Source organism: Pseudophryne corroboree, chromosome 4, assembly GCF_028390025.1.
Source record: "Pseudophryne corroboree isolate aPseCor3 chromosome 4, aPseCor3.hap2, whole genome shotgun sequence".
Lineage (NCBI taxonomy): Eukaryota > Metazoa > Chordata > Amphibia > Anura > Myobatrachidae > Pseudophryne > Pseudophryne corroboree.
This window is the reverse complement of record NC_086447.1, coordinates 574,842,668-574,867,380: the sequence shown is the minus strand read 5'-3', so window position 1 is coordinate 574,867,380 and position 24,713 is coordinate 574,842,668. Positions and strand designations below refer to the sequence as shown.

The 24,713-nt window shown below is 47.4% G+C and overlaps 1 protein-coding gene and 1 pseudogene across 5 annotated transcripts in view; both read left to right on the top strand.

Moving 5' to 3' along the window:
• Positions 1-24,713, top strand: part of PEX3 (peroxisomal biogenesis factor 3) — a 156,664-nt gene that overhangs the window by 66,157 nt on the left and 65,794 nt on the right. For all 5 annotated transcript variants that reach the window (XM_063917477.1, XM_063917475.1, XM_063917478.1 and 2 more), the window contains 3 exons: positions 13,752-13,873; positions 22,511-22,577; positions 22,702-22,756. In XM_063917477.1, the coding sequence (XP_063773547.1) occupies positions 13,752-13,873; positions 22,511-22,577; positions 22,702-22,756 (244 nt within the window). The remainder of the gene's footprint in view (positions 1-13,751; positions 13,874-22,510; positions 22,578-22,701; positions 22,757-24,713) is intronic.
• On the top strand, positions 19,681-19,799 carry LOC134912502 (5S ribosomal RNA; annotated as a pseudogene).

Sequence of the window (24,713 nt, the reverse complement as noted above, 5' to 3'; positions counted from 1 at the left end):
AGGGAAGAAGACTGCAGCAGGCAGCCCATTCCCAGGAACAGAAGCCTCCACCGCTTCTGCCAAGTTTCTCAGCATGACGCTGGGGCCGTACAGGACCCCTGGATCCTACAAGTAGGATCCCAGGGGTACAGATTGGAAAGTCGAGACGTTTCCCCCTCGCAGGTTCCTGAAGTCTGCTTTACCAACGTCTCCCTCCGACAGGGAGGCAGTATTGGAAACAATTCACAAGCTGTATTCCCAGCAGGTGATAATCAAAGTACCCCTCCTACAACAAGGAAAGGGGTATTATTCCACACTATGTTGTGGTACTGAAGCCAGAAGGCTCGGTGAGACCTATTCTAAATCTGAAATATTTGAACACTTACAAAGGTTCAAATCAAGATGGAGTCACTCAGAGCAGTGATAGCGAACCAGGAAGAAGGGGACTATAGGGTGTCCCGGGACATCAGGGATACTTACCTCCATGTCCCAATTTGCCCTTCTCACCAAGGGTACCTCAGGTTCGTGGTACAGAACTGTCACTATCAGTTTCAGACGCTGCCGTTTGGATTGTCCACGGCACCCCGGGTCTTTACCAAGGTAATGGCCGAAATGATGATTCTTCTTCAAAGAAAATGGACGACCTCCTGATAAGAGCAAGGTCCAGAGAACAGTTGGAGGTCGGAGTAGCACTATCTCAAGTAGTTCTACGACAGCACGGGTGGATTCTAAATATTCCAAAACCGCAGTTGTTTCCGACGACACATCGGCTGTTCCTAGGGATGATTCTGGACACAGTCCAGAAAAGGGTGTTTCTCCCGGAGAAGAAAGCCAGGGAGTTATCCGAGCTAGTCAGGAACCTCCTAAAACCAGGAAAAGTGTCAGTGCATCATTGCACAAGGGTCCTGGGAAAAATGGTGGCTTCTTACGAAGCGATTCCATTCGGCAGTTTTCACGCAAGAACTTTTCAGTGGGATCTGCTGGAAAAATGGTCCGGATCGCATCTTCAGATGCATCAGCGGATAACCCTGTCTCCAAGGACAAGGGTGTTTCTTCTGCGGTGGCTGCAAAGTACTCATCTACTAATGGGCCGCAGATTCGGCATTCAGGAAGGGTCCTGGTGACCAGGGATGCCAGCCTGAGAGGCTGGGGAGCAGTCACACAGGGAAAAAATTTCCAGGGAGTGTGATCAAGTCTGGAGAATTCTCTCCACATAAATATACTGGAGCTAAGGGCAAGTTACAATGCTCTAAGCTTAGCAAGACCTCTGCTTCAAGGTCAGCCGGTATTGATCCAGTGGGACAACATCACGGCAGTCGCCCACGTAAACAGACAGGGCGGCACAAGAAGCAGAAGGGCAATAGCAGAAACTGCAAGGATTCTTCGCTGGGCGGAAAATCAGGTGATAGCACTGTCAGCAGTGTTCATTCCGACGCCCGGGAGAGTGGGGATTTCATCGGGAAGTCTTCCACATGATTGTGAACCATTGGGAAAGACCAAAGGTGGACATGATGGCGTCCCGCCTGAACAAAAAACTGGACAGGTATTGCGCCAGGTCAAGAGACCCTCAGGCAATAGCTGTGGACGCTCTGGTAACACCGTGGGTGTACCAGTCAGTGTATGTGTTCCCTCCTCTGCTTCTCATACCCAAGGTACTGAGAATTATAAGACGTAGAGGAGTAAGAACTATACTCGTGGCTCCGGATTGGCCAAGAAGGACTTGGTACCTGGAACTTCAAGAGATGCTCACAGAGGACTCCTGGCCTCTGCCGCTAAGAAGGGACTTGCTTCAGCAAGTACCATGTCTGTTCCAAGACTTACCGCGGCTGCGTTTGACGGCATGGCGGTTGAACGCCGGATCCTAAGGGAAAAAGGCATTCCGGAAGAGGTCATTCCTACCCTGGTCAAAGCCAGGAAGGAGGTGACCGCACAACATTATCACCACATGTGGCGAAAATATGTTGCGTGGTGTGAGGCCAGGAAGGCCCCACGAAGAAATTTCAACTCGGTCGATTCCTGCATTTCCTGCAAACAGGAGTGTCTATGGGCCTCAAATTGGGGTCCATTAAGGTTCAAATTTCGGCCCTGTCGATTTTCTTCCAAAAAGAATTGGCTTCAGTTCCTGAAGTCCAGAAGTTTGTCAAGGGAGTACTGCATATACAACCGCCTTTTGTGCCTCCAGTGGCACTGTGGGATCTCAACGTAGTTCTGGGATTCCTCGAATCACATTGGTTTAAACCGCTCAAATCTGTGGATTTGAAATATCTCACATGGAAAGTGACCATGCTGTTGGCCCTGGCCTCGGCCAGGCGAGTGTCAGAATTGGCGGCTTTGTCTCACAAAAGCCCATATCTGATTGTCCATTCGGACAGGGCAGAGCTGCGGACTCGTCCCCAGTTTCTCCCTAAGGTGGTGTCAGTGTTTCACCTGAACCAGCTTATTGTGGTACCTGCGGCTACTAGGGACTTGGAGGACTCCAAGTTGCTAGATGTTGTCAGGGCCCTGAAAATATAGGTTTCCAGGACGGCTGGAGTCAGGAAAACTGACTTGCTGTTATCCTGTATGCACCCAATAAACTGGGTGCTCTTGCTTCTAAGCAGACGATTGCTAGTTGGATGTGTAGTACAATTCAGCTTGCACATGCTGTGGCAGGCCTGCCACAGCCAAAATATGTAAATGCCCATTCCACAAGGAAGGTGGGCTCATCTTGGGCGGCTGCCCGAGGGGTCTCGGCTTTACAACTTTGCCGAGCAGCTACTTGGTCAGGGGCACACCCTGACTGAGGAGGACCTGGAGTTCTCTCATTCGGTGCTGCAGAGTCATCCGCACTCTCCCGCCCGTTTGGGAGCTTTGGTATAATCCCCATGGTCCTGACGGAGTCCCCAGCATCCACTTAGGACATCAGAGAAAATAAGAATTTCTCTATCGTCCTAAGTGGATGCTGGGGTTCCTGAAAGGACCATGGGGAATAGCGGCTCCGCAGGAGACAGGGCACAAAAAAGTAAAGCTTTACTAGGTCAGGTGGTGTGCACTGGCTCCTCCCCCTATGACCCTCCTCCAGACTCCAGTTAGATTTTGTGCCCGAACGAGAAGGGTGCAATCTAGGTGGCTCTCCTAAAGAGCTGCTTAGAGAAAGTTTAGTTTAGGTTTTTTTCTTTACAGTGAGTCCTGCTGGCAACAGGATCACTGCAACGTGGGACTTAGGGGAAAAGTAGTAAACTCACCTGCATGCAGAGTGGATTTGCTGCTTGGCTACTGGACACCATTAGCTCCAGAGGGATCGAACACAGGCCCAGCCGTGGAGTCCGGTCCCGGAGCCGCGCCGCCGACCCCCTTGCAGATGCTGAAGCGTGAAGAGGTCCGGAAACCGGCGGCTGAAGACTCCTCAGTCTTCATAAGGTAGCGCACAGCACTGCAGCTGTGCGCCATTTTCCTCTCAGCACACTTCACTGGGCAGTCACTGAGGGTGCAGAGCGCTGGGGGGGGGCGCTCTGAGAGGCAAATATAAACCTTATACAAGGCTAAAAATACCTCACATATAGCCCATAGGGGCTATATGGAGATATTTAACCCCTGCCTGACTGGAAAAATAGCGGGAGAAGAACCCGCCGAAAAAGGGGCGGGGCCTATCTCCTCAGCACACGGCGCCATTTTCTGTCACAGCTCCGCTGGTCAGAACGGCTCCCAGGTCTCTCCCCTGCACTGCACTACAGAAACAGGGTAAAACAGAGAGGGGGGGCACATTAATGGCTATATATATATATATTAAAGCAGCTATAAGGGAGCACTTAATATAAGGATATCCCTTGTATATATAGCGCTTTGTGGTGTGTGCTGGCAGACTCTCCCTCTGTCTCCCCAAAAGGGCTAGTGGGTCCTGTCTTCATTAGAGCATTCCCTGTGAGTTTGCGGTGTGTGTCGGTACGTGGTGTCGACATGTATGAGGACGATATTGGTGTGGAGGCGGAGCAATTGCCAAATATGCAGATGTCACCCCCCAGGGGGTCGACACCAGAATGGATGCCTTTATTTGTGGAATTACGTGATGGTTTATCTTCCCTTAAACAGTCAGTTGAGGACATGAGGCGGCCGGACAATCAATTAATACCTGTCCAGGCGCCTCAAACACCGTCAGGGGCTGTAAAACGCCCTTTGCCTCAGTCGGTCGACACAGACCCAGACACGGGCACTGATTCCAGTGACGACGGTAGAAATTCAAACGTATTTTCCAGTAGGGCCACACGTTATATGATTTTGGCAATGAAGGAGACGTTACATTTAGCTGATACTACAGATACCGTAAAACAGGGTATTATGTATGGTGTAAAAAAAAAAAAAAACTACAAACAGTTTTTCCTGAATCAGAAGAATTAAATGACGTGTGTGATGAAGCGTGGGTTGCTCCTGATAAAAAGTTGATAATTTCAAAAAAGTTATTGGCATTATACCCTTTCCCGCCAGAGGTTAGGGCGCGCTGGGAAACACCCCCTAAGGTGGACAAGGCGCTCACACGCTTATCCAAACAAGTGGCGTTACCCTCTCCTGAGACGGCCGCACTTAAGGATCCATCAGATAGAAAGATGGAAGTTATTCAAAAGAATATATACACACATGCAGGTGTTATACTACGACCAGCTATAGCAACTGCCTGGATGTGCAGTGCTGGAGTAGTTTGGTCAGAATCCCTGATTGAAAATATTGATACCCTAGATAGGGACAATGTTTTACTGTCGTTAGAACAAATAAAGGATGCATTTATCTATATGCGTGATGCACAGAGGGATATTTGCACACTGGCATCTCGGGTGAGTGCTATGTCCATTTCAGCCAGAAGAGCCTTATGGACACGACAGTGGACAGGCGATGCGGATTCAAAACGTCACATGGAGGTTTTGCCGTATAAAGGGGAGGAGTTATTTGGAGTTGGTCTATCAGACTTGGTGGCCACGGCTACTGCCGGGAAATCCACTTTTTTACCTCAAGTCACTCCCCAACAGAGAAAGGCACCGACTTTTCAACCGCAGCCTTTTCGCTCCTACAAAAATAAGAGAGCAAAGGGCTTGTCGTACCTGCCACGAGGCAGAGGAAGAGGGAAGAGACACCAACAGGCAGCTCCTTCCCAGGAACAGAAGCCCTCCCCGGCTCCTGCAAAAACCTCAGCATGACGCTGGGGCCTCTCAAGCGGACTCGGGGACAGTGGGGGGCCGTCTCAAAAATTACAGCGCGCAGTGGGCTCACTCGCAGGTAGACCCCTGGATCCTGCAGATAATATCTCAGGGGTACAGGTTGGAATTAGAGACGGATCCTCCTCATCGTTTCCTGAAGTCTGCCTTACCAACCGTCTCTTCCGAAAGGGAGAGGGTGTTGGAAGCCATTCACAAGCTGTACGCTCAGCAGGTGATAGTCAAAGTACCCCTATTACAACAAGGAAAGGGGTATTATTCCACTCTATTTGTGGTACCGAAGCCGGATGGCTCGGTAAGGCCTATTCTAAATCTGAAGTCCTTGAACCTCTACATAAAAAAGTTCAAGTTCAAGATGGAGTCACTCAGAGCAGTGATAGCGAACCTGGAAGAAGGGGACTTTATGGTATCCTTGGACATCAAGGATGCGTATCTACACGTTCCGATTTACCCCGCACACCAGGGGTACCTCAGGTTCATTGTTCAAAACTGTCACTATCAGTTTCAGACGCTGCCGTTCGGATTGTCCACGGCGCCTCGGGTCTTTACCAAGGTAATGGCCGAGATGATGATTCTTCTTCGAAGAAAAGGCGTATTAGTTATCCCATACTTGGACGATCTCCTAATAAGGGCAAGGTCCAGAGAACAGCTGGAGACAGCTTTAGCACTATCTCAAGAGGTGCTAAGACAACACGGGTGGATTCTGAATATTCCAAAATCCCATTTAATCCCGACAACTCGTCTGCTGTTCCTAGGAATGATTCTGGACACGGTTCAGAAAAAGGTTTTCCTTCCAGAGGAAAAAGCCAAGGAGTTATCCGATCTGGTCAGGAACCTCCTAAAACCAGGAAAAGTGTCAGTACATCAATGCACAAGAGTCCTGGGAAAAATGGTGGCTTCTTACGAAGCAATTCCATTCGGCAGATTCCATGCAAGAATATTCCAAAGGGATCTGTTGGACAAATGGTCAGGGTCGCATCTGCAGATACACCTGCGAATAACCCTGTCACCAAAGACAAGGGTGTCACTTCTGTGGTGGTTGCAGAAGGCTCACCTATTAGAAGGCCGCAGATTCGGCATTCAGGATTGGATCCTGGTGACCACGGACGCCAGCCTGAGAGGCTGGGGAGCAGTCACACAAGGAAGAAACTTCCAGGGAGTATGGACGAGTCTGGAAAAGTCTCTTCACATAAACATTCTGGAACTAAGAGCAATCTACAATGCTCTAAGCCAGGCGGAAATTCTCCTGCAAGGAAAGCCGGTGTTGATTCAGTCGGACAACATCACGGCGGTCGCCCATGTAAACAGGCAGGGCGGCACAAGAAGCAGGAGTGCAATGGCAGAAGCTGCCAAGATTCTTCGCTGGGCGGAGAATCACGTGATAGCACTGTCAGCAGTGTTCATCCCGGGCGTGGACAACTGGGAAGCAGACTTCCTCAGCAGACACGATCTTCATCCGGGAGAGTGGGGTCTACATCCAGAAGTCTTCAACATGTTAATAGACCGTTGGGAAAGACCAATTGTAGACATGATGGCGTCTCGCCTCAACAAGAAACTGGACAAATATTGCGCCAGGTCAAGAGATCCACAGGCAATAGCTGTGGACGCACTGGTAACTCCTTGGGTGTACCAGTCAGTGTATGTGTTTCCTCCTCTGCCGCTCATACCAAAGGTATTGAAGATCATACGGCAAAGAAGAGTAAGAACAATACTAGTGGTTCCGGATTGGCCGAGAAGGACTTGGTATCCGGAACTTCAAGAGATGCTCACGGACGAACCGTGGCCTCTACCTCTGAGAAGGGACCTGCTACAGCAGGGTCCCTGTCTTTTTCAAGACTTACCGCGGCTGCGTTTGACGGCATGGCGGTTGAACGCCAGATCCTAAAAGGGAAAGGCATTCCAGAAGAAGTCATTCCTACCTTGATTAAGGCACGGAAGGAAGTCACCGTGAAACATTATCACCGCATTTGGCGAAAATATGTAGCGTGGTGCGAGGATCGGAGGGTTCCGACGGAGGAATTCCAACTGGGTCGTTTCCTACATTTCCTGCAATCAGGATTATCTATGGGTCTCAAATTGGGATCCATTAAGGTTCAAATTTCGGCCCTGTCAATATTCTTCCAAAAAGAATTGGCCTCTGTCCCTGAGGTCCAGACTTTTGTCAAGGGAGTACTGCATATACAGCCTCCTGTGGTGCCTCCGGTGGCACCGTGGGATCTAAATGTAGTTTTAGATTTCCTCAAATCCCATTGGTTTGAACCATTGAAAAAGGTGGATTTGAAATATCTCACATTGAAAGTGACTATGTTACTAGCCCTGGCCTCTGCCAGGAGAGTATCTGAATTGGCGGCTTTATCTTATAAAAGTCCTTATCTAATCTTCCATTCGGATAGGGCAGAACTGCGGACTCGTCCGCATTTTCTCCCTAAAGTGGTATCAGCATTTCATCTGAACCAACCTATTGTGGTGCCTGCGGCCACTAGCGACTTGGAGGACTCCAAGTTGTTGGACGTTGTCAGAGCCTTAAAAATATACATTGCAAGGACGGCTGGAGTCAGAAAATCTGACTCGCTGTTTATATTGTATGCACCCAACAAGTTGGGCGCACCTGCTTCTAAGCAGTCGATTGCTCGTTGGATTTGTAACACAATTCAACTTGCACATTCTGTGGCAGGCCTGCCACAGCCTAAAACTGTAAAAGCCCACTCCACAAGGAAGGTGGGCTCATCTTGGGCGGCTGCCCGAGGGGTCTCGGCATTACAACTCTGCCGAGCAGCTACGTGGTCGGGGGAGAACACGTTTGTAAAATTTTACAAATTTGATACCCTGGCAAAGGAGGACCTGGAGTTCTCTCATTCGGTGCTGCAGAGTCATCCGCACTCTCCCGCCCGTTTGGGAGCTTTGGTATAATCCCCATGGTCCTTTCAGGAACCCCAGCATCCACTTAGGACGATAGAGAAAATAAGAATTTACTTACCGATAATTCTATTTCTCGGAGTCCGTAGTGGATGCTGGGCGCCCATCCCAAGTGCGGATTATCTGCAATACTTGTACATAGTTATTGTTAACTAATTCGGGTTATTGTTAAGGAGCCATCTTTAAGAGGCCCTTTCTGTTGTCATACTGTTAACTGGGTTTAGATCACAAGTTGTACGGTGTGATTGGTGTGGCTGGTATGAGTCTTACCCGGGATTCAAAATGCCTCCCTTATTGTGTATGCTCGTCCGGGCACAGTACCTAACTGGAGTCTGGAGGAGGGTCATAGGGGGAGGAGCCAGTGCACACCACCTGACCTAGTAAAGCTTTACTTTTTTGTGCCCTGTCTCCTGCGGAGCCGCTATTCCCCATGGTCCTTTCAGGAACCCCAGCATCCACTACGGACTCCGAGAAATAGAATTATCGGTAAGTAAATTCTTATTTTACTTACCGATAATTCTATTTCTCGTAGTCCGTAGTGGATGCTGGGCGCCCATCCCAAGTGCGGATTGTCTGCAATACTTGTACATAGTTATTGTTACAAATATCGGGTTATTATTGTTGTGAGCCATCTTTTCAGAGGCTCCGCTGTTATCATGCTGTTAACTGGGTTCAGATCACAGGTTGTACAGTGTGATTGGTGTGGCTGGTATGAGTCTTACCCGGGATTCAAAATCCTTCCTTATTGTGTACGCTCGTCCAGGCACAGTATCCTAACTGAGGCTTGGAGGAGGGTCATAGGGGGAGGAGCCAGTGCACACCACCTGATCCTAAAGCTTTTACTTTTGTGCCCTGTCTCCTGCGGAGCCGCTAATCCCCCTGGTCCTGACGGAGTCCCCAGCATCCACTACGGACTACGAGAAATAGAATTATCGGTAAGTAAATTCTTATTTTCTGATAGTACCCCAGGTACCACAAAAAAGGGTATTATGTTCGGTGAGAAAAAACTACCAGTAGTTTTTCCTGCATCTGAGGAATTAAATGAGGTGTGTGAGGAAGCCTGGACTTCCCCCGATAAGAAATTGATCATTTCTAAACGGTTATTGGCAGCGTACCCTTTCCCGCCAGAGGATAGGTCACGTTGGGAAACATCCCCTAGGGTAGATAAAGCGCTTACACGTTTATCAAAACAGGTGGCACTACCGTCTCCGGATACGGCCGCCCTAAAGGATCCTGCTGATAGAAAGCAGGAGGCTACGCTAAAAGCTATATATACACACACGGGCATTATATTGCGACCAGCGATTGCATCAGCATGGATGTGCAGTGCTGCTGCTGCGTGGTCAGATTTCCTGTCGGATAATATTGATACCCTGGATAGGGACACTATTTTGCTAACAGTAGAGCATATAAAAGACGCTGTCTTATACATGCGTGATGCACAGAGGGACATTTGCCGGCTGGCATCAAAAATAAGCGCAATGTCCATTGCCGCCAGAAGGGGGTTATGGACTCGGCAGTGGTCAGGTGATGCCGATTCAAAAAGGCACATGGAAGTTTTGCCTTATAAGGGGGTGGAACTGTTTGGGGATGGTCTTTCAGACCTCGTTTCCACAGCTACGGCTGGGAAATCGACATTTTTGCCACAGGCTACCCCACAGCAAAAGAAGGCACCGTATTATCAAGTACAGTCCTTTCGGCCCCATAAACACAAGAGGGCTCGAGGCGCATCCTTTCTGCCGAGAGGCAAAGGTAGAGGGAAAAAGCTGCAACATACAGCCAGTTCCCAAGAGCAAAAGTCCTCCCCCGCGTCCGGTAAGTCCACAGCATGACGCTGGGGCTTCACAGGCGGATCCGGGTACGGTGGGGGCCCGTCTCAGAAATTTCAGCACACAGTGGGCTCTCTCACAGGTGGATCCCTGGACCCTTCAAGTAGTATCTCAGGGGTACAGGCTGGAATTCGAGACCCCCCCCCCCCCCCCGCCGTTTTCTAAAATCTGCCTTACCAGCAACTCCCTCTGCCAGGGAGGCAGTGTTGGTGGCTATCCAAAAACTGTATTCACAGCAAGTGATTGTCAGGGTACCCCTCCTTCAGCAAGGGAAGGGTTACTATTCCACAATGTTTGTGGTACCGAAACCGGACGGTTCGGTGAGACCCATCTTAAATTTAAAATCCTTGAACACTTATATCAAAAGGTTCAAGTTCAAGATGGAATCGCTCAGGGCGGTTATTGCGAGCCTGGACGAGGGGGATTACATGGTCTCCCTGGACATCAAGGATGCGTACCTGCATGTCCCCATTTACCCTCCTCACCAGGAGTACCTCAGATTTGTGGTACAGGACTGTCACTATCAGTTCCAGACGCTGCCGTTTGGGTTATCCACGGCACCGAGGGTCTTTATCAAGGTAATGGCCGAAATGATGATACTCCTTCGCAAGAAGGGAGTTTTAATTATCCCGTACTTGGACGATCTCCTGATAAAGGCGAGGTCCAAGGAACAGTTGGTAGTGGGGGTAGCACTTTCTCGGGAAGTGCTACAACAGCACGGCTGGATTCTCAATATTCCAAAGTCACAGCTGGTCCCGACGACACGTCTTCTGTTCCTGGGAATGATTCTGGACACAGACCAGAAAAAAGTGTTTCTTCCAGTGGAAAAAGCCGAGGAGTTGTCATCTCTAGTCAGAGACCTCCTAAAACCGGGACAGGTGTCGGTACATCAATGCACACGAGTCCTGGGAAAAATGGTAGCTTCGTACGAAGCAATTCCATTCGGAAGGTTCCACGCAAGGACTTTCCAGTTCGACCTGTTGGACAAATGGTCCGGGTCCCATCTCCAGATGCAACAGCGGATAACCCTGTCGGCAAGGACCAGGGTGTCGCTGCTGTGGTGGCTGCAGAGGGCTCATCTACTAGAGGGCCGCAGATTCGGAATACAGGACTGGGTCCTGGTGACCACGGATGCCAGCCTTCGGGGCTGGGGCGCAGTCACACAGGGAAGAAATTTCCAAGGACTGTGGTCAGATCAGGAGATTTCGCTTCACATAAATATTCTAGAGCTAAGGGCCATTTACAATGCCCTAAGCCAAGCAAGGCCCCTGCTTCAGAACCAGCCGGTACTAATCCAATCAGACAACATCACGGCGGTCGCCCATGTAAACAGACAGGGCGGCACAAGAAGCAGGAGGGCAGTGGCAGAAGCCACAGATATTACGCCAGGTCAAGGGACCCTCAGGCGATCGCTGTGGACGCTCTGGTAGCACCGTGGGTGTACCAGTCGGTTTATGTGTTTCCTCCTCTGCCTCTCATTCCCAAGGTACTGAGAATAATACGAAGGCGAGGAGTGAAAACTATACTCGTGGTTCCGGATTGGCCAAGAAGAGCTTGGTACCCGGATCTTCAAGAGATGCTTTCAGAGGACCCTTGGCCTCTGCCGCTCAGACAGGACCTGCTGCAGCAGGGGCCCTGTCTGTTCCAAGACTTACCGCGGCTACGTTTGACGGCATGGCGGTTGAACACCGGATCCTGAAGGAAAAGGGCATTCCGGAGGAAGTCATCCCTACCCTGATCAAAGCCAGGAAGGATGTCACCGCAAAACATTATCACCGCATTTGGCGGAAATATGTTGCTTGGTGTGAGGCCAGGAAGGCCCCAACGGAGGAATTTCAACTGGGTCGATTCCTGCATTTCCTGCAAGCAGGGGTGACGTTGGGCCTCAAATTGGGGTCCATTAAGGTCCAGATTTCGGCCCTGTCGATTTTCTTCCAGAAAGAACTGGCTTCACTGCCTGAAGTTCAGACTTTTGTCAAAGGAGTTCTGCGTATTCAGCCTCCTTTTGTGCCCCCAGTGGCACCTTGGGATCTCAATGTGGTTTTGGAGTTCCTGAAATCACATTGGTTTGAACCACTTAAGACTGTGGATTTGAAATATCTCACGTGGAAAGTGGTCAGAATTGGCGGCTTTTTCCTATAAAAGCCCTTATCTGATTTTCCATATGGATAGGGCAGAGTTGAGGACTCGTCCTCAGTTTCTCCCGAAGGTGGTATCAGCGTTTCACTTGAACCAGCCTATTGTGGTGCCTGCGGCTACTAGGGACTTGGAGGATTCCAAGTTACTGGACGTAGTCAGGGCCCTGAAAATTTATGTTTCCAGGACGGCTGGAGTCAGGAAAACTGACTCGCTGTTTATCCTGTATGCACCCAACAAACTGGGTGCTCCTGCTTCTAAGCAGACTATCGCGCGCTGGATTTGTAGCACTATTCAGCTGGCGCATTCTGCGGTGGGACTACCGCAGCCTAAATCTGTAAAAGCCCATTCCACAAGGAAGGTGGGCTCATCTTGGGCGGCTGCCCGAGGGGTCTCGGCTTTACAACTTTGCCGAGCTGCTACTTGGTCAGGGGCAAACACGTTTGCAAAATTCTACAAATTTGATACCCTGGCTGAGGAGGACCTGGAGTTCTCTCATTCGGTGTTGCAGAGTCATCCGCACTCTCCCGCCCATTTGGGAGCTTTGGTATAATCCCCATGGTCCTTACGGAGTCCCCAGCATCCACTAGGACGTCATAGAAAATAAGAATTTACTCACCGGTAATTCTATTTCTCGTAGTCCGTAGTGGATGCTGGGCGCCCATCCCAAGTGCGGATTGTCTGCAATACTTGTAAATAGTTATTGTTACACAAATTGGGTTGTTATTGCGAGCCATCTGTTCAGAGGCTCCGTTGTTATCATACTGTTAACCGGGGTTCCTATCACGAGTTATACGGTGTGATTGGTGTGGCTGGTATGAGTCTTACCCGGGATTCAAAATCCTTCCTTATTGTGTCAGCTCTTCCGGGCACAGTGTCCTAACTGAGGCTTGGAGGAGGGTCATAGGGGGAGGAGCCAGTGCACACCAGATAGACCTATATCTTTCTTTAGATGTGCCCAGTCTCCTGCGGAGCCGTCTATTCCCCATGGTCCTTACGGAGTCCCCAGCATCCACTACGGACTACGAGAAATAGAATTACCGGTGAGTAAATTCTTATTTTTCTTCTTTGGTCTTTATCCGTCTGCAGTCCTAAATGGAAAAAGTAATAATTACCACCCATTTGTAATCGATATAGGACTAGACTTTACAGTACACTAGGGAAGATGACAACAGGTACTGAGATCAAAAACTTGGAAACTACGTATGTTTGACTTGATGATTTTGTTAGTTCTCATCAAATGCTCAAGTTATACGTAATATATTTTTGCTTTGGCAAAAGTAGCTCTTTTAGTGGTCTTTAATGTTCTTTTGAGGTGATTCAAATGTTTTTCGTGTGCCCTGCGGTCGACGGAGAAATGTAATTGTTGCTTCGATTGGACATGCATGCTGCTGGTGCCCATCATTTCTGCTCTCTCCTTCTGATGGGGCGAGCAGAAATGTGCAAAAAGCCCGGCTTTTCAAACGTTTTTTTTATTTTTTATTTTTTTTATTCCGAAAACTAGCCCTGTTTAGCTGCTTTGCTCGGCTAATTAGCGCGAAAAAGTGTCAGGGGCTGGAAAAAACATTTGTATATCATACCGTGTAGTGACGGGTGATATAAAAATATGGCACCCATAAAACATGTGAATCGCCCCCTTTGTGTCTATGCCATGTATACAGGTTTGTGTTACAGTATTCAAGGAGTGTACTTCTTTTTCATTTCCCAGGTTTCACTAGAAGTGTAGTAGCTGTTTACAGTACATGTATGCTTGTTGTTCTCCTTCGAGTTCAGTTAAACGTTATCGGTGGATATATCTATCTGGACAATTCTGGGGGAAAAAACTGTAATGTAAGTAAGAAGCACTCTCTGGCATGTTAGTTGGTCTTTTAAACTTTGAGATTGCTTATGTTTGTTATATTATTATAATACTAATGTTATATGTATCAATCTTATATATAAGGTATGTTTGAGCAGTACATTTTGATGTCTTTACTCCTAGTAGGTGAGTGTTCATTAGGAAAACTTGTGTACGGTATTATGACCAATAAGGTACTTCCTACTGTACTACGGGTGGTATTCATGTGACCGACGGTCACATGACCTCCTCCAGCATCCCGACCCCCACTATCCCGATGGTCGGCATGCCGACCAACAGGGACTATTTCCACTCGTGGGTGTCCACGACACCCATAGAGTGGGAATAGAACCCGTGGCGACCATAGGTCGCCACCGAGCCCGCAAGGGGCTTGCTGCACTCGCCCCTCCCCGCCGGAATCCCGGCGTCGGTAAGCTGACCGGCGGTCAGGAGACCGCCGGTCAGCCATACTACACCCTGTACTACTGTACTTCCTACTTTACAGTGGTGGAGATTACAGATAGCTGGATCATTTCAACAGATCATACTTTTAACTATTTCATTTTTACCTTAAGTATACTAAATAGGATATAAAAGCTGACTACAAAGATTCAACTTCATTTCTTCATCTCATCTCATCTTTTGAAAATGTCAGAATTGTGTAAATTGTGGCACTTGTGAAAATGAAAAAAAAAAATCTAATTTAACAGGCCAGGCTTAAGATATTTTTAAAAAACAAATATTTTTTATTTTCATACTCCCCTTCAACATCGCCCAATTACTCTCTTAAATATGGACTTTAAAATGTTAGTTTTAAGATTATGGCAAATCACCTGAGAGCCATTTGTACGTGGCTGTTACTTGGTCAGGTTACTGAGTATAGATGCCCATAAGGCTTTTGATACAGTCTCTTGTCCATTCATGGTCAAAATATCAATGGTCAGGTACTTTGGGACAGACAGTACAACTCTTATTTTTATACTATGCCTTCTACCTCATTGCTCATTAACTGTTCTTGGGGTCACTTGTTAAAAATTACACATAGCAGCAGGCAGGGCAGTCCTCTTTTCCCAATTAAGTTCTCATTAGATCCCATGTTACAAGTGTTACAGAACTGGCCAACACTCCAGGGCACTCTGATGGAGACTGCATAGGTCATAATCTCAGTGTTTGCTGATGATCTTTTATTTTATAGCTCTAAACCCGCTACTTCTCTGTATGGAGAAACTAGCAGAATTACAGCAGATCTCTGGCTTCAATGTCAATTTACAAATCCATAGCTTATATTTCTAAGGCTGGGTATAACTAAGCCCTCTTGGGATGCATACACTCCATTGAAATGGGTGTCTCGGTCAATAACATATCTGGGCTCACAGTTACCTAAAACCTGGCTGACCTCTACAGTTATAATGTTACTACAGCATATTTCTCCGGCAGGGTCCACAGGTTATCCACAGGATAACAATGGGATATAATGGAGCGACAGCAGATTGGCACCAAACAATCACAAACTGTCAGGCCTCCCAGGATGCAACGGGCCCATATATATATATATATATATATATATATATATATATATATATATATACATACATACATACATACATACATACATACATACATACATACATAATGTGTGTGTGTATGTATGTATGTTTGGTGCGGCAGGAGCCGGACCATGGTCAGAGGGCTGCTGTTCTATGGCAGCCCTAAGTGTTCTTATTTTATTTTTATAGTCTTACTATGTCTTTGAGCGATCTTTCTTAACAGTGTCTTATACGCATATTGGAAAGAGTCGCTCCAACAACTCTCCGCCGGGTCGCAACAATGCTTACCCATGTTTACAGTGCTGTCTCGGCGGGCGTCTGTGTCGGATATACTAGCAGGTCCAGCAGACGTTACCAGGCTGTGGCCGGACCATGGGGAGAAGGTAAGACATCGGTTGTCCGTAGTCAGGGAATACGGACACAGCCGCACTGTATTGGAAGGAGACTACCAAACAGTAGCTGACGTGCCGCCACCACGGGTGCTCCGGCGCTAGGCCTTAGGGATCATTAGGCACCAGGAATAGTAGAAGGCTGTGATCCCTAGGGTTGATGTCTGCGTTGGGGAGATAGACGCTCTCCTGGTCGCCCCTCCCCCCAGTTCATGACCAGTTTCCGCGAGTCTCCCGCCATGAACTGTTGCCTCACTTCCGTCTCAGACGCTACCACGAGGGGTCTCGGTCGCAGCATTAGCCACTGCGCCTGTGTTCACTAAGCGCTACCGCGAGGAGACCCGGTTGCAATACAGGCGTCTGTATGGCCGGTGTGTCTGTATGCACAGTGCATCTGTGTTCACTAAAAGTTTCCGGCGCGGCGGTGTACACTAGTAGCGTCTGGATCCACTCAGCGTTCGCTAATGTATTGATCGATCTTGGAAGTGAGGCGAGTCTCCCTGTATCCCACTCTACTGAGTACGGGTTATACAGCACTAAATTTCTATCTACTTTTGTCAGTATGAATAGTCAAATTTAAGTGCCTATTGCATATGAGTCTGTGCACATTACTGTGGTTTTCTTTTCATTGCGTCTGAATACTATAAGATCTGTTTAAAACAGAATTCAGTAATATGTACTTTTACATACTTTAAAATGTGTTCATAGTTGATTATGTGCTCATATGACTAATATATAACGTGACTGACTGCTAGTGTGATTGCTGACTTTTATATATGTCAGTTGGTCTTCTGATCCTCAATGCGGGTGCATGGGTAAGAGTCAGATTGATATCACTTTAGAACGATAAAGTGGTTACAGTCACAAATTGTGCAGTACACTGTGAAAGTGCTGATTATTTATCATGGCAAAGGTGACGAGAGTACACTTACAGTAACACCGACACTCATATCATATTGTCTTGCAAAACCGGTGTTATTCTCTCTGATCTGGTACAGGATGGTTTATGTGTAAAATGGTTTGCTTTTCAGCATAATACAAGGCAGAGCCCTGATCTACGTCAAGTACAGATAGATCCCCCTTGGGCGATGTTTGCACAGACCTTGTCCAGTATAGCTAAAAGGTTAATTCCTACAGCGTCAATACCAGGAATAGGGTTCACTATTAACCCATACATGCAGCTGTCTACCTACGGTATCCCCAATAGCTTCTCCAATAAAACAAGCTGATAAACCAAGTGTAAATAAATCATCAACTGCACAGGCTACACATGATGATTCATCAGACGATGAAAGCTCTACATACTCTACTTCGGCATACAAAGAACAGGTAGAGGGTATCAGCTCAGTGAATAGCTGAAATAATGAGAGCAGTAAAGGCCTTTCTGTCCTCAGAGGATCAGCAGAACCTGTGTTAAAAATAAGGTACCTAGGTTTAAACATCCCAAAAAATAGGGCCTCCTTATGGGTGACCCCAGCAGCTGATGGAAATCATGGAAAAGGTTTGGGCTATACCCAATAAGGAATATACCGTATTTTTCGGTCCATAAGACGCACCTGACCATAAGACGCACCTAATTTTTAGAGTAGGAAAACTGGAAAAAAAATATTCTGAACTAAATATATAAACTATAACAGAATAGCCCTGCCTCCCTAGTTTTCACCGACCTCTAAGAGATATTTCCAGTTCTGTGTGATTTCTCAAGACTCGTACAAGTATTCTGTACAGTGCAGCCTTCTGTTAGAGCCAGCATACACAGACAGACACACACACACACACACACACACACACACACACACACACACACACACATCAGAGCCAGCATACACATAGACAGACACACACACATACATACATAGACAGTACCAGTGGTTCCCCGCGTCCAGGCTCTCAGCTAACGCTGCCCGCTGTGCACTCCTGAGGAGGGAGGAGGTGGATGGGAGCGGGGGGAGTCACATGATGCCCGCTCTGCTGCTGGGCTCTGAGATGCGGGCGCTCTGCTGATGACGTTGCAGCAGCAGCAGCATACAGGACCCGGCGCTACTCGCCGGCGCTACCCGCTACCTGCAACCTCCATCTGTGCTGGCTCTCATTCGCTCCATAAGACGCACATACTTTTTCCCCCATAAGTGCGTCTTATGGTCCGAAAAATACGGTAGGTTCCCAGTAAATGGGATTCCAAATATCCTTTTCCAGCTGGGGACTGTTTAAAAATAGGAAGTGCCTCCTAAAGTAGATACGCTCATCATTGATAGTGCGAAAATCTATATGGCCTTTGCCGTCAACGTCAAAAGAGGGATGGTTTTCTGAAAACCATATTGTCTCTGTCTGGGGCAGTCATTTGGCCAGCCATGACTTCACCTTGCAATCTACAGCCACACCGCACTGGATAGACCCAATCTCACTAGATCTTTGGAAGCTAAGCTGTGTTGGGCCTTAGTTCTTGTATGGGAGACCACCTTGGAATACCAGGTACTGTAGGTACACTGGGCTGAGGTACTGGAAGACAGGTATTCAGTGCTTGCAAGGGAGCAAGAATCCCATATAGCTCATATGGACGCTAATGTTCTAGGGCAACAGCATTAACAATAGCTGCTCGCAGAGCAGTTTTGCTTACATACATGGAAAGCTGATTCAGAATCAAAGAAGGTTTTGGAAACTTTGCCTTGGCTGGAAGTTTCTGTTGGGGAAGGAGTTAAGTTATTCTGGAGTCAGAAACAGACTCCAAGAAGGTCACGTTTCCTTCCACATATAACCCCAAACAACGGGGTCCGGTTTCGGCCTTGTCGGTCATAAAGGAACGTAACAGTTCCAGGAGGGCCAGTTTCTAAACCAGAAGGGGGCCGACTTCTTCAGTTTGCACAGATCTGGTAGTAGTCTACAAATGCCTGGGTGCAAGAAGCGGTATCTCTAGGTTATGCTTTCCCTTCTAGAAGCATCCTACTCGAAGGTTCTTCTGTTTCAGCCCGTCTCGGGTAGAGGCGTAGGCGAGGGATTTGCATGAAGCAGTTCAGAAATTGCTTTGGTTAGGAATAGTCATTCTGGTAACCCATGCACAATGGGTGGGTTTACTCCAACCTGGGTCCTTCGCCCCATTCTCAATCTCAAAAAGTCTAAACATAAATTTGGGTACCACGGTTCACATAGAGACATGGCACTACATAGTTGGAGGAGAGCCAGTAGAATACATAGTATTCCTGGATAAGTCAGGAACCTTACCTTCATGCTCCTATAGCACTGTCCATCAGTGTTATCTCAGGGTTACTATCCTTCAGAAACGTTTCAGTTTTTAGGCCTTACCCTTTGTGTTAGCCACAGCCCCAGAGTATTTACCAAAATGATTATGGCAGTTTATCTCCGCTAGCAGGGGATAAGAAAATTGCCATACCATGACCACCTTTTTATCCTGGCACAAATACAAGAAAGGTTTCTGTGCCATCTACAACACACAATAACTTGTCTGCAGAGGCACGGGTGGTTCATATATTGGCAAAATAATCTCTGGTTCCGTAACTACGGATGGCTCACGGTGGGGCTGTACTGAATTCAAGTATGCAGAAAATAGTTACCTCGGAACAAGATATCCAAGGTGCAGTTAAGGACTCAGGAGTTGTTACACAGTCAAACAATATCAATTCACGCAGCAATGCGAATGATGTGTGTGATGGTGAATAGACATGGTGGAGTGGCACAATTCCACTCAAGACCTCTCCAGCATCTGTTTCCATCTACAGCCGCATCACACTGGATATGCCCAATCTCATTGATGTTGGAAGTTAAGCAGTGTTGTGCTTGTTTAAATTCTCTGATAAGAGACTACCTGTGAATACCAGGGGATGTAGGTGGGCCAGATGGACAATAACCATCTACAGCCATACCACACTGGATATGCCCAATCTCACCTGATCATGCAAGCTAAGCAGTGTGGGGCCTGGTAGGTACTTGGATGGGAGACTACCTGGGAACACCAGGTGCTGTCCGTATAACACAAACAAGTACGTGGGACTGGCAGAAAGGGTAAGAAAGTCAGTAGCCTGGGGGCTACAGACATTCCATCTAGGCTAGAGGACACCCCTTTTTTGGATATCAGGTTGGGAGATCCTGACATCATATGCCAGTCTTCAGGGCTGTGGGGGCCATTGTCCAGAAGATTATGATTCAGGGGACTATGGGCCACAGAAGAAAGTTGCCTGCTAATAAACCTGTTAGCACCTTGGGCCATATACTGGGTCCTGATTCAGGCACGTGATATTCCTAAAGGTAAACCGGTCCAGATCCGCAGGGATAAGGAAATGGCAGTAGTGTACCTCAGCATCAGAGAGGAAAACGCAGCTAAACAGTAAGGAAGGAGGTAAGTCACATACTGAAGTGTGCAGAACTCCATCTTCTAGCCTTGTCCACAGTGTTTGTTCCGGGAGTCCTAAACTGAAGAGCAGATTTCTCAGTCCACGCGCCATTCACGTAAGCGAATGGGCTTTATACCCTAAAGTCATTTTCAGACTCAGGTAGACAAGTGTGGTTGGCCAGAGATAGATCTCATGGAGCCCCATCTGAACAACAAAGAGCCCATAATCGGGTCAGGAACAAAGGATCAGGGAGTGATCTTTGTGGACGTCTTTTTAATGGGAATTTCATTTCACTTATGTGTTTTCTCAAATCATCTTGCTACCCAGGATAGTGAGGAAAATACAACAAGGAGGCCGGGATTCTAATAGCTCCGGCTTAGCCCAGAAGGCGTTGGTACACAGATCCGCAGAAAATGTTGAATGCCATTTCTGTTTCCTCTACGCCCAGATCTACTAATGCAGGGCCCTTGTTATCACAGATATCTGGATCGACTGTCATGACGGCATGGCTCTTGAAGTCTATATCCTGAAGTCCAGAGGATTCTCACAGATGCTCAGAGCAAGGGAAACTTCCTTGGCTCGTATTTATCACCAAATATAGCAAGCCTATATTCATTGGTGTAATGGTAGAGGTATTGATCCTAAATCTTTCAGAGTTTCCAGGGTTCTAGCGTTCCTTCAGGCAGGAATGGAAAAAGGTTTAAGGGTGGCTTCCTTGAGAAGGCAAGTGTCAGCATTGACTGCATGGTTCTGAAAGAAAAATTGCCAAATTGCAGGATGTGCGCACTTTTTTCCAGGGAATGCTGCGCATTCAACCTCCCTTTGTTCCTACTACAGTACCTAGAGATTTAAGTCAAGTCCACAAAGCCCTTCAAGTTGCTCTGTTTGAACCACTAAATAAAGTGGCTTTTAAATGGTTGACAGTTAAAGTTCTCTTCCTGCTGACTATGGCATCGGATAGAAGAGTCAGATTTAGGAGCACTGTCATGTTAATCTCCTTGTCTGATGTTTATCCAGATAAAATAGTTCTCAGAACTAGGTCTGGGTATCTTCCTAAGGTGGGGTCTAGATTCCACCTTAATGAGGAAAATGTAGTCCCGGTTTTTTAGGAATCGTGATTTTCTGCGGAAGATGCGTCCCTTGACGTAGTCCGGCCATTAAGGATCTACGTGGATCATACCAATGCCATCAGAAAGACAGATTCTCTCTTCATCCTCTACGGATTTCACAAGAGGGGATGGCCTGCTACTAAACAGACGCTAGAAAGATGGCTTTGAATGACGATTTCAGAAGCATATTCTGAAGCTGATCTCCCTGTTCCAGCTAATGTCTCTGCTCACTTTACAAAGGTTAGTCCTTCATGGGCATCACAACATGGTGCTTCAGCAGAACAGATTAATGTAAGGCAGCCACATGGTCTTCCAATAACACATTCAATAGACATTATGCCTTGGATACTTTTGCCGCTCATGATGCTGAATTCGGGCTTAAGGTTCTCCTATCTAATCAGGAGCGTCCCCACCACTAAAAATTGCTTTGGGAAGTCCCATTGTTATCCTATGGATAACCTGTGGACCCAGCTGGAGAAATATACGTTATGGTAAGCACTTACCGTTGACAACGGTATTTCTCCTATGCCCACAGGTTTCCACAGGGCTCCCACGCTGACGCACCTGATTTGAGAATCTTTTATACTTACTAAACTCTTCCCTCTTGCATGGAAGGGTGTGAATGTGTGTTCTACTCGCCTGAATAGGGCGAGAAGAACACACAAGAATATAATGCTCCTGCCTAAATGTTTTGGAATACAACTGATTTGCCTGAGCCAGTGGACGGGGATATATGGACGAGCCCGTTGCATCCTGGGAGGACTGAAAGCTTGTGATCGCTTGGTGCCAATCCGCTGTCGCTCCATCATATCCCATTGTTATCCTGTGGAAACCTGTGGACATAGGAGAAATACTGTTATCAATGGTAAGTTCTTACCATAACGTATATTTCACTACCACTTTTAAAGCCAGTTTAATGCATTTCATAGCAATAAAGGACATGCATAAATGCAAAAGACCCTATCCTTTCAGTGTAGGGTTCCTACAGGTTAAAAGAAAAAAATATAAAAAATATTATAGATATTGTAAACTAACTGGAGCAATTATCTGTTATGCTCACATATATGCAATCTTGCATATTAAATCCAAAAAGTATACCCTTTTTTATCTTCACTATTTCCACTACTGCAAAATATTAGATTGTATTTAAGACATAAGGAGCACAAAGTTAATGCTATGGCATTCCACATAAAGTGTTTACTCTGCATCTAATGAAATGTTATGCTGTTTTTTTTCCAGGAGCTCCAAGCATCACCTGAGGTGCAACAGCAATATTTGTCCAGTATTCAGCACCTACTAGGAGATGGTATGACAAAAGTACACACTTTGCTGGCGTTAAGCTAGCTGATTTTAGAACTGTTACTTTGTGCCAGAATATCTGAGACTGCACAGAAAGCAAGAGACCTAATCTGTCGTTTATTTTACCTCAGGTCTTACCGAGCTGATAACACTTGTGAAACAGGCAGTCCAAAGGGTGTTTGGCAGGTAAAGTTAATAAGGTTTAAAGTACTTATGCTACAGTTAAGCACTATTTATAGAGATCCATGTTTATAAGTCCTACTACTGTATTAGTCTGTCACAGACAGAGAGGGGATCCATGATAGGGGGAGGTTAGCGGTACTAGACATATTTGCGGGCATGGTCTCACTACAAGGGGTGTGTGGCCTCACAGGATTTGCTATCCACAGTACATCATCCGCCTGCTGCTATAATGTCCACAGCGCATCACACCGCACACTGCTTCCCTCCTTTAATGATCACAGCACATTAATAACCACCTCTCATAACATTGTTTTCCCCATCTGCGGCGCATTCAAACTTCCTGGCGTTGCACTGTCTGACACTCTGTGCTTAGGCATTGGTGTACTTTTGCAGTTGCCAAAGGTTGGGATTGATTTGCTGGCGTTCGGGATGCCGGCGGTCAGAATACAGAACGCAGAATTCCGATGGTTAGAATCCCAACAGGGGAAGGGAAACATACATACCCTCTCGCTCTGGCCTCCTAACCCAAACGCTGTCACCAACAGCCCTCCTGCCGTCCCCGCAGCCTAACCCTAATCCTCCCTGGAGGTGCCTAAACCTAACTTCCCCTGGTGCACAGTCCAACACTAACCCACCCCACGCAGCCTAAACCGAACATAAACCTAAAACCAACCCCCCACCCCATGTGTGTGGGTTACCTCCATGGCGTGGCGGTAGCTGCTCGTTCGGGATTCCGGTGCCGTGCTGGAGACCCTCTTCGGCAATCCGAATAGTATTAAATTCCAGCATTGATATTCTGACTGCCAGCATCCTGATGGGTCCTGTTGCTGGGCGGCAAGGACGGTTTGGGAGGGAATAACAGCCCAGGAAACTTCTGGGGGCAGATACATCATCCTCATAAGGCGAGATTGTGAGTTGGATGCAGTTGTGGCCTTCCTTGAGTTTTTTGCTGCAGTTACGTCTGGGACTTTATGATAATGCTGCTAAAGCCTCTCCCTGGTGTACATTCATAGGGCCCAATGTGAGACGTCCACTTTCACTGTCTACAGATGCTGCAATCATGCTTTGTGTGTCATTAGACGCCATCATCGGTTGCACCATTGAAACTTGCACTGGCCCTACGTTAAATACGAATCATCCTCCTGAGTATGGCCTCCAGTGTGAGCGATTTAATGCCTCTGTACACAACAACTGAAAGCATCTGCAACTGTAACAACCCATGAAAGCACAACACATTCCCAGTATGCTTTTTTGTGCTTGAATCAGAATCTGTACTGCAACTCTGTATGAACACCATTGTGATGCATACATGGTGCAACTCAAACACATGCGCAGATTAAAAAAATTACACAAAAAAAAAAAATACATTGTTCCCACAGGAAAAACAATACACATTGTCCTTCACAAAGAGCGGGTGATAGAGAGAGACAGTGATTGACAGGGAGAGGCAGTGGGTAACATCACAAAGAGGTAATGGGGAGAGGGTGACAGGGGGAGTCGATTAGTTACCAGGAGAGGGTGATGGAGAGATAGAGACAGGGAGAGACAGTGGTTGATGCCAGGGGTGACAGAGAGAGGGTGAAGGAGGGAGGCAGTGGGTCACGTCAGGGAAATCATGACTGTGACAGGGAGAGGGTGTGGGTGATGCCAGGGAGAGTTACTGGAAGAGTCTGAAAGAGAGAGGATGACACCAGTGACAGGTAGAGGATTATGGAGACAAGTATTGGGTGAAAGAGGGAGTGTGTGATGGAGAGAGGCAGTGGGTGGCGCCAAGGAGAGGATGACAGACATTGGATGAGAGGGTGACAGGCAGTGTGTGGCAAATACATTACAGTTTACTTACCTGGACCCAGTACTGCAACGCGTGTTGGGATTTAACGCCGGGGTTGGTTGCGTGATCCCTGGCGCTGGTGACAAGGATAGCCTGACAGAGAGGAACTGGAAGAAGCTGTGGTTGGAG